Source organism: Panicum virgatum, chromosome 9N (assembly GCF_016808335.1).
Source record: "Panicum virgatum strain AP13 chromosome 9N, P.virgatum_v5, whole genome shotgun sequence".
Lineage (NCBI taxonomy): Eukaryota > Viridiplantae > Streptophyta > Magnoliopsida > Poales > Poaceae > Panicum > Panicum virgatum.
In genome coordinates, this window is record NC_053153.1 from 27,810,632 (window position 1) to 27,820,961 (window position 10,330).

Below are 10,330 nucleotides of genomic sequence, written 5' to 3' on the forward strand. Positions count from 1 at the left end.
TTAGTAAAAGTTTAGAAAACAGCTTAACGCTAAGTGTCTCGAATTGCACGTAACATACTAAACCGAAGTCAGAATAACCACCTCCTAAAATAGTCCTAAAATAGACCTTACATTTGCATTTGAAGGCAACCGGATTTGCGAGTTTCAACTCAATAGCACTCCATTACGCGAATTGCAGTGTAAGACTGACTCCAACAACGCGATACAAAATGAGGGATGCATTCCTTCATTTGCATCACCTACAGTGTATACAGCGCCCACGCAAAATTGATGGTCTCCAACAACGCGAGGCATCCGTAGAGTAAGGCATCCGGAAGGGACGCGCCGCCGCCGGAGCATCCGGAGAGGAAGGCGCCCGGAGAGGAAGGCGCCGCCGCCGGAGCTCCGCCCGTCCCCAGATCGACGCGACGCCGCCGGAGCTTTGCCTGGATTCCTTCCCCACCTCGTCCGCGCCCTCGGCATCCTCCCCGGCGGCCTGGAGAGGGAGGTAGGCGGCGGGAGCCGGCAGCGGCGCGGCGGAGGCGGGCGAGGGGTGGCGGGCAGCTCCGAGGCGGGGCGGCCGCGGTGCTGTGGTTGCGGGCCGGAGTGCCGGAGCGCCGCGTGGAGGCGACTCACCCGGCGGCCATGGCGGGCGGAGGTGGCAGCAAGGTGCGGCGGGGGTCAGGTGTGCTGGATTGCCGGAGCGCCGCGTGGAGGGCCTCTACGCGCTGGAGCTCGCCGTCGCCCTGCAAGATGGAGGCGGCGCGGCGGGGTCTAGCGTGGCAGTGCGGAGGCAAGGTGGCGCCGCGGCGGTCTCCTCCCCTGCTCCTCCCCGCGGGCTCGCTTGGCCCCGCCAGCCGCGTATGCCTTTGAGGAGAGAGGGATTGCAATTTTGCATCTCCTCTCTCCACCAACGCAAATTGCCTCTCGATTATACCGTCTCTGTTGGAGAAAATGCATCGCGTGAATAGTACAGATTGGAGAGGCAAAATGCTTTTGCCTTTTGCTATTGAAGTCAGTCTAAACAAGGAGCAAGTGTATCAGAAACAAATTTTTGTTATAATCAAACAATGGTCAGGATGATCTACCAAATCAAACCTTTTTTTTTTGAAAACCTCCAAATCAAACTTATTATAATCCGAAATGATCCGATCCTATCCGATTATAGCCAAACAGAATATTCGCGGGAGGCAATGTACATGACCCGACAGCACGGACACGAAAGAGAAGCAGCGCGCGGGCGCTCTGCTCTCGGGAGGCACGCTTCCGGCGACCTCCCAAATTTTTATCACGGACGCGGCAGGACGACGGAGAAGCTGCAGCAGGTCGGCAGGTGCGGTGCGCGTCCTCCCGCCTCACCGGCGCTTGTGGTCCCTGGACCGCCGCGAGTGCCGCGGCTGCTCCTCCTGCGCCTCCTGCTCGCGCCGGGAGGACGAGGACGGGCGCCGCTTGAAGTGCTGCTCCTCTTCCTCGCTCTCGTCCTCGCCGCCGCCGTAGTACTCGGTCGCGGCGGCGGCGGGCCTCCGCTTCTCCTCAGCAGCCGCCGCGGGCTCGCGGTGGTTCTGGTTGTGCCGGTGGCCGCCGCGGTGGTGGCGTCCGTCGTTGTCCTCGGCCGCCGCGGCGCCCTTCTTGGAGGAGGAAGAGGAGTGCGCGGGGGGCTTGTCGGAGGACGCCCTGCGGCTGCGCTTGGCGTCGGAGGGCTTCGCGCCGTCGCCGCCGCCGCCGCCGCCGCCGGGGAAGCTGATGCGGGAGAAGACGCTGGCCTTGGACTTGGACGCCGCCGCCGCCGCCTGCACCTTGGCGGGCTCCGGCTCGTGCCGCGACGAGGGCGGCGGAGGGGGAGGCGGCAGCGGGAGGTCGTCGTAGCGGTCGGAGGAGGAGCGCTTCTTGCCCGAGCTGGAGGAGCGGTGCGGGGAGCGCCGCGAGTGCCGGTGGTCGGGGCTGGACGGCGGCGGCAGCGCGCGCTCCGACCTGTCGGGCTGCGAGTGGGACCTTGACCTCTGCAAGGGAAAAAAAAAGTCAAAAAGAAAACAAGACACGGGACCACGAGTCAGTGTGCGAGCTCTACCGGCTTTCCCAACAGAGTCAATCTTAAACCACCCAACCATATTCGGCGGCCCAAAAAGCTTGTGCGCCCAAGCTTTGCCACGGCAGCAAGCGGCCCACCCGAAAAACAGCAGCAGCCCAGTACTCGTTGTCATCGCAGCATTTTTTTCCCAACGGGCCGTGTGACCGTATCGTTGTTGGGGGCTACTAACACCTTTACCATTCTAGTTCTACCTACTCCAGCAGATATGAAATGGGAAACTAAATAAAGCTACCAACAAAAGAATAAGAAATCCCCTGTCAGGAAGCAAAAACATGAAAGAAAAAATAGCAAAGGAAAAACGCAAAAAGGCAACCCAATCCCAAAAGAAAAAAACATAAACATATTGAATGTAATTAAATGTAAATATAACTAAAAATATGTCTGCATGGCATCTGCATCTCCAATGGGCAGCAAACCCAGGAAAGCAATCACAACGGCAAGGTGCTCCGGGTGGTCCAACTGCTGCTGCCCAGGAAAGCAATCACAACAGCTAAGTGCTCCAGGTGGTCGAATTGCTGCTACCTGTGGCCCGAGCAACCCAGCAGACCTGCCTTGGCGCTGGCAGGAAGAAACATCGACCCACAAGAAGGCAAGGCCGCTGCCTGATCTTAAGCAGGGTTCAGCAGAGTTCCTTTCTTGTTCTGCAACACCAGAATCAGGCAGGACTCCGTGCGCTTCTCCTCCATCTTTTGTCTACGGCCGTGGCGGGGATCCATAGGTCTACTACCATGGAACTGACGACAGTACAGAACTTTGCAAGATAAGCGATTGACAGGAAAAGACATACATCCTTCCGCCTCATCGAGGTACTATCGTTAATGGCCCCTGAGGATTCTCTGGCTTCCCTTCGAGGTTCCCTGTCCCTGGCTCGTTCCCGCTCCAGCTCGCGGTTGCGCTCCCTCTCCCTCTCCCTCTCCCGGGAGTGCTCCCTCTCCCTGTGCTCCCTCTCCCTCTCCCTCTCCCTCTCCACTGAACGGCCACGCGGCTCCCGAGAACGACCATGTGGCTCCCTCTCCCTGCAAGAACACAACTCCACAGATTAGAACTCAGAAAAAAGAGAGATCAACGAAGTAGACAAGTTTATTACGAGACAGTAACATTCTAACTGCAATATATTGAGCATCCAAGGGTTACTGTAAAATATGCAAAGCAACAGAGTACCGGATTGGCAGATTATCAGTAAGACCTCATGAACTGCCACTTTTTCAGTCATGACATTGGACTAGTGTAACATTTTAAAGAGAAGCAATCAAGATATAAAGACCAAGCTCTGCGACAAAGCTTTCATAGCTGACTGAAAATAGCACTTAATGCACCCAAACTCGTGTCATCCTTCCATTTTATTAAATTGTTAAAATATAATCTTGGGAGGACCAAAACTTGTGTTAGCATGTTTGCCATTTTCAGTTGTTTGCTAAAGGCTGGTAAGCTTTCAGAAAAGCTAGAAAGGGACCATGGATCAAGGTTTTCAAAGTTTAGTAGGTTAATAAACATAAATGGAGCAGATTTATTTATCACTTAACACCTACACCAACTCTTTTACCAATTATTGACTGGGGACTTCATACAGAAGAATTTACAAAGAAACGATTGATAGTAAATGCAACAAGGAAAAAATACAACGAGATAAAATTAGAAACCCAGAATCACTTAGGGCACCCACAGTGTGGTTGAAAAACAAATCGTGACTGCCGTAAACCGAACAGAGCACATAGTGGGATTCGACTCATGGTGTCAGAGACTAAAAACGAATCGAGTTTTTGGTTCGAATCGTGAGCCATGAAAACGGTCCCACAAAGTTAAAAAATATAGGGGGCGGAGGGGGGAATGGAGGAAAGTGTTGCGTTTCATCGTGTAGTTTATTGTTGTTGTGGGTTCCCTGAAAACGATTCTACACTGCAGCCTTCGAACCGTTGCTAGGTCATCAACCACTTCTAGTTCAATTCGACTGCAGCACTGGAGCTGCCCTTATGAAAGTAAGGTGATCCAAGTTCAGGACATGCCAGATTATCAAAGGCTTGCATAACCATACAAAGCTTAGGGACACTGGGTGCAGACTTTAAATGATTCTTGTGAAACCTTCAGAATTAATCATCAGCCGTCCAGTTCAAATGGGCACATGACAATGTGACACTGACAAATCAATATTTTCATGTAAAAGGCACTTCTAGAACAATTTCCCACTTATCCTCAACTCAAAACATTCTGACTACATCTGGACGGTCATTCTGGGCTTTTGCATTTGAATAACAGTGGGTGGTCCAAATCAATGTCATATCAAACTCATTACTTAAGTAAAAATACTAATAAACTTTTACGATATATAAGAAGGAAGAATGCAACAGCTGTTCAAATAGAGGGGAGAATGAAATGGTCTGAAGTGTCTAATCACCTTTCATTGAATCGGTCCATTTCGCGTCTCCTATGATCAAGTTTCCTGGGATCAAATTCTTCCCTTCCCACAATTGGTGGGCCCATATTTATTCCCATAGGGTTAACTGCTAATTCTGAAAGATCCCTGAAAATCAATAATTCAAGAGATTTCAGAAGCAACCATAGTAATAGCCAAACTGCAGAAAGAAAAGCGGTGTGGATATCAGACTGTTATCCAAAGAAGTAAACATTCATATAATGCTATATGGATATCAGGCTGTCAAACAAAGAGGTAAACGTCAAATAATACTCATCTCTCACCAAATTGGAGAAATACAGCCACAAAGTCCACAGGCTACATAGCCTCTTAAATTTGAGAGGTACAAAGAAGATAATGGGTGCAAATGTGGATATGCAATCGCTCATGTACACATTTCTTTCTCATAAAAACCAAATGGCTCTAAAAGATATACCTAGGAACTCCTGGCATCATGTATCCTGGGGGCATAAATGGATCTTGTGGGAGAACACCCCCACCAAAAGGGTCAAATGGAGCTGGTGGGTAACCCATGTAAGGCATGGGACCTGGAAATGGTGCACCCATGTAATCCATTGGCAACGGCACTCCTCCGCCCCAGTAAGGGTTGAAAACTCCAGCTGGACCCAAAGGCATTCCCGCAAAATTTTCAGCTCCAAAATCTTGAAAATTTTTCCACTGCTCATCAGCTGTCAACAGAAAAATATTCCATTTATTTAAACCACTAATTGCACTTGCAGCTATATTGTGATGACAAATGACCATGATCAGGCATCAGAACTTACCATTTCCTGGAGCACGTGCCTTCTTCTTTTTCTTCTTCTTTACTGCTAAAGCCACCAAAAGAAAATCAGCATCTCAAAGAACAGAAATAATCAAAAGATACACAAACTTCAGTTAACTTATTAAAATAATCTTCCAAGATTTATTGCCATACGTCCATACATTTTCACAAGCAAGATCAACATTTGATTATTTGACCAAAAAGAAATGATGTTAGGGCAACTTCAGTGCATAAGTTCATCCAGGGTGCTAAATCAAAGAGACTCCATTCAGAGTTATTTTTTGACTAAAGTGCTCCAATAGGCACTTCCTTTAATCCACAGATATATTTGTTTCTGCTTAGCCTCACCGCTCCAATGTATCGTGCCTCTCCCACCTCTCTTTCCTCCTAGCACCACCTAAAACTGAAAGCTGACGTTGGACCTGCCACTATGCTCCACCCATTTTTCTATTGCTATTGCTCATGAATAAAGAAAAGGTACCAGGTGACGATGGTGTGCTACTCGTTATCTCGTTAAATCAATTATCTCCTAAACTACATATCTATAAAGCAAGTGATCAGCAAACTAAGTGATTTAGTCCAGATCATTAGATCGTACTCTAAATGAGGCAGAGCACTTTAGGGCAGATTGGTTCTCATCAGACAGATTAGAGCAACTTTTCATCTTGAACATCAAATACCAAATAACTTGTGCACATCTTTAGCAATAAAATTATAAGAGAGGCTGCATCACACACAAGGGCTAGCTAGAAACAAAAAAAAAGGACTGAAGGCTTCTCACCTTGTTCCCCGGCAGGCAACTTTTCTTGAGATTCTTTGGCTACAGGAGTCACTTCTAGTGGCTTATCTTCTTTCACATTCTTAGACTCCATGGAACCTTCAGCGACATCCGGAATTGTGGTAGCCTTCTTATCTGAAGAGCTCACATCATTATTTGTAGCTTTTGCTCCATTGAGGCTCTCAACATCAGGAGACTCTTCTACAGGTGTGGGTGCTTTGGTCTCCTCCTTTGAAGCAGCAGAAACAGCAGGAGATCTAACCTTAGGTTGTACAGGTAGAGCTGACTCCATGTCTACAAAAGATAGAGAGTCAGTTTGCAATTGTAATCAAAACAAGTTATCCGCATGACAAACAGATATATGAACATACCCTGTACTTGGACCATGCTTCCCACATTTTCAGTGCTGCTAGTTGGTGGTGCCTCTAATATGCGGCTGATGGTTTCTCTTAGAGTTTTATTGGGGAGAAGATCATCAGCTAATATGCTTGTGGCACCACAGACACACACTGACTTGTTAATTATGTAGTCCCTGATGCCTGCCAGCAAAATACAAACATCATTTAATTCCCTAAACATCATGATGCATTGACAAAAAAGGGAAAGGAAACAATGCAATATATACATAAAGAAATAGCAGGGGCAGTCATATTATATGCATTATCAATACTAATAGCATACATTAGTACATTACAATTGTATACTAAATAGCCTGCTTACATTTATCACAGAAACTCCTAAAGCAGCATTTACTAGTTAGAACAGCATCCTTCATTACTTCTTTGCACAATGGGCAGCGTAGCTCTGGTGGAAGATCGCCGACAGAGCGGGTGGTGGGTAGGCCCTCTATCTCCTTCTCAAAAGCAGCTCTAACACAAAGCATAATGTTTAGATTCTTGCCAAAAATTTATGTGTGCTATTTATAACAAAATCAGGTCAAGAAAATTTTGTACTCACTCATTGGGCTTCAAAACAGCACCAGCCCCACTTGGCAGTGCATATGAACCATCCAGAGTTTGCATCAACATTGATTTTGGAATCCCAGTTGGGGGTTTCATCCTTCTCACATCATATCTAGCATCACCATTTGTTGGGCAATGTTGAATGAAATGGCCTGCAAAACAAGATCCACTGAACGAAAGAAGAGCGAATGAAACATAAAGTGCTAAGATCTTATAAGCCACCAACATACCAGGCACTTTACATCTATGACAAACATAACCTGGAGGAGGTGTCTTACGTTCCAGCCCACGTCCTTCAGGATAACAAAGGAAGAGATATTAAGAAATATAGCTTCTCTGCTTCAACGAAAAAAATCAACATTGCATATCAATGAACAAAGGCTTATTTCTTTCGGGTTTCATCTCTAGCCTACCCCAACTTGCTTGGGAAAAAAAGGCTATGTTGTTGTTGTTGTTGTTGTTGCATATCAATGAACAAACAATCTATTATATATTTACCAGTCTTAAGTAACGCACTGTATATAAAAACTTCAACACTAGGACAAGAATATACATGTTGTGAAGGTGGATATAGTACTTCCCTCAACAAAGATATACCCAGCTTATAAGTATATACCCTAAAGGCCTAAACTCTAATACTTATTTAATATTGCAAAAGAAAGGAATTACCAAAGCCACGGCCAGCCATCATTCTGCCACCCATCCCCCTACCATAACCTCTTCCAGAACCATAACTATCAGGGATTTGGCTGAAAGCACGGACGATCCAGTTAAATGATTATAAAACCAATATTTTATTAGTATTACACTGCATAGAAAGCACAATTAAACTACCAGTTTCCAAGCAGTCCAAATAGGGGGGTTTCTAATCCAGAAGTTACTGACCTATAGTCAAGGGCGGATGTATCAATAAGTGCTTTTATTTTACTGTCTTCATCAACTTTATTTTCAGAAGCATCAACCGCCTGGCTAGCAGGCTGAGAAAGGAGCGAATCAGAAACATATAATTCATTGCCAAACTCATCATCCCACTCGGATTCTTCAGGCTGCATTTTTGATATATCGAATATCAGCTCCCCAGATACAATTCTAGTTGGTCGAAAATCCTAATGCAATTCCAATGGCCGATTTCGCCACGAGTAAGGCATATAAGTTGTCATTCTTACATATTTCATTGATGAATCACCAAGAAAACCACTAGCAATGGGCGTAACTTCAACTACATCTTCTGCGACTTTAGACCTGCAGAATTGGATAAACATCTCAATATGTTTGCTGATAAGCTACCTTAACTCTGGACCATTTTCATTGACATAATCCAGCCAAACAGTGAAATTCAAAGATCTGCCTTGCAGATAGCCACTCAGAACAAATCACTTAAAGGAATTAAGAAGTATTTGACTACTGGTCAAGTATGTAATCAAAGATCAAGACAGTACTCTTCAGGTTCTGTGACAATAGGCTTCCTTGGCCGTCCTGGTATCCGCCGAATCAATACTGATGTGTTCTTTGGTATCATAGTAGCCTCATCAGCATACTCTGAAAGTGAAAATATCACCCGGAAACAATTTAAGTAATACCTCAATGGCATGAATCCCGGAAACAATTTAAGTAATACCTCAATGGCATGAATCCATCCCAAATACACAAATGAAAATCACAATACAAACTGTATTCGATGCATGAAGATTTGAGTGCTTAGTAGAATATAATTTTAAATGCATCATCCCACATCTGAGTATCTGACTCCTTCCTTGGAAACATAAAAGGCACCATTTGCAATGGGACTAACTTACTACGGATCAAGGCAACACTTGGTTTCTTGCTCTTATAACATCTTTAAACAAATTCAAATTCCTAAAGTTCACAAAAGTCATGACAAGACTGTCTATGAATAATTTCCCTCAATGCCTGGCCTTAGCTGACCCTTCACATGAGACCTGCTTAGCAGGCTCAGAACAGAAGGATAAGTGTCAGATTGGGCATGGTTAAAACAAAGCATCAGCATTTAATATGCTTGGCTTAGGCGACGCAGACCTCCAGTGTGTGCGAAATAGCCCTTGATTTACCATGCCAAACAAACAGTTCTACAGACTGTTTTATCACAATTTGAACCAGGCCCTATCAACTTACATATATTCAAAGCATACAAAAAGTCAAACAAAGGGCTCCTTGCTGAAAAAGAACCAACCTTCATCAGTCTGAGCATTTGAGATCATGAGGTCGAAATCTGTACCCCTGCCAAGATGCTTGGACTCAAAAATCCGCTCCTTCAAGTTGGCAACCGAGATGAATTGCCCCTCGATCGGAATCGAGTCATAGTCTCTGGCACTCTTGAATTTATAATACACAGCCATTTGCCTGCCCACTCAAAATTTTCCCTTTCTTTTTCTTCTGATTTTATCTTTTTTTTGTTTTTATTTTTTTCCTTTTCCACTCTTCTTCTGTAATAAAGAGATTATTCGATAGAAACCAGCAAGAAACAATAAAAAAAACTGTCTTCGCCCTTAATTTGAGCGGAAAATTGATGCTTTTAACCAGGACAAATCACAGGAACAAATGAACGCATAAACAAGTGTACAAAAGCAAAGCTTTTTTTTATCTCCACCGCCTTGTCGGCTCATGCGCTCCGCTCCTACACCGTAGAGGAAGAAGCCAAGCCGAACGAGAAAACCCCGATCACCCGCGGCCGCCGAAGCCGATCACCCGCGGCCGCCGAAGACCCGAATCTTCCGCCTCTGCCAGCCGGCAACCCTCCGAATTTGGGGGGCTACCACGGCTGGATCGCCGCGTCCATCGCCTTCCCCTCCCGGATCGCCGCGGATCCGGGCTCGGGACACCACGAAACCGCCGGAGGGAAGGCCCTCCGAGACCGAGAACCCGTCGAGACGATGCGCCTCCTCGAGCTCAGCCACGCCTGCAGCTGATGCTGATGCCGCCGGGGAGCGGTCGAACCCTAGGCCAGCGGCTTCGGGAGCCGAATCGCGGCCGGGCACCGGAGGAATCGGCGGCTCCGAGGCTCCTCGCGTCGTCGATAGAGGGGAGGGAGAGGAGAGGAGTCGAGACGGATGGGGAAAGCGGACGGATATCGGATGAGGCCATGGGGCCAAAGGGGGGACGAACCTAAATCCGGGAAGGGTTTGAGCTGGGCTTGGGCTTTCTTTGGGCTCAGCTATCGACCATCAATGCACCACAAAAAAAGCGCTGTCAACATACTGCTGCCGACATCTTGATGCAAAGATCACCGTAAAGATGCCCGGCAAAGAAGTGCAATTTTTACAGCGTCAAACAGTTATACTTCGTAAGTATTCTGACAATGAAGCGATGG

The 10,330-nt window shown here is 46.8% G+C and overlaps 1 protein-coding gene across 5 annotated transcripts; it reads right to left on the reverse strand.

The window, feature by feature from the left end:
* Positions 1-1,059: 1,059 nt before the first annotated feature.
* Positions 1,060-10,103, reverse strand: LOC120688236 (E3 ubiquitin ligase PQT3-like). 5 transcript variants are annotated; one of them, XM_039970463.1, is made up of 15 exons: positions 9,194-10,103; positions 8,442-8,541; positions 8,169-8,244; positions 7,888-8,048; positions 7,672-7,751; positions 7,233-7,295; positions 6,998-7,154; positions 6,761-6,909; positions 6,412-6,579; positions 6,044-6,334; positions 5,264-5,308; positions 4,915-5,167; positions 4,461-4,586; positions 2,856-2,973; positions 1,060-1,979 (listed from the first exon to the last, which is right to left on the reverse strand). In XM_039970463.1, the coding sequence occupies exons 1-15, from the start codon at positions 9,357-9,359 to the stop codon at positions 1,335-1,337; spliced, it is 2,598 nt and encodes an 865-aa protein (XP_039826397.1). In that variant the 5' UTR covers positions 9,360-10,103; the 3' UTR covers positions 1,060-1,334. The 5 variants fall into 5 exon arrangements, with proteins under 5 accessions (XP_039826397.1, XP_039826393.1, XP_039826394.1 ...); XM_039970459.1 differs by having other exon boundaries at positions 2,856-3,084; XM_039970460.1 differs by having other exon boundaries at positions 2,856-3,084; positions 5,264-5,305; positions 9,194-10,099.
* Between the last annotated feature and the right edge of the window lie 227 nt (positions 10,104-10,330).

Coding starts and splice junctions, on each gene's coding strand:
- LOC120688236 (XM_039970459.1), bottom strand. CDS start 9,359: ATGGCTGTGTATTATAAATTCAAGAGTGCCAGAGACTATGACTCGATT. Junction 6,580..6,760: donor TAGGAGTTTCTGTGATAAAT/GTAAGCAGGCTA, acceptor TTTTGCTGGCAG/GCATCAGGGACTACATAATT. Junction 1,980..2,855: donor CCTCGATGAGGCGGAAGGAT/GTATGTCTTTTC, acceptor TTTCCCTTGCAG/AGGTCAAGGTCCCACTCGCA.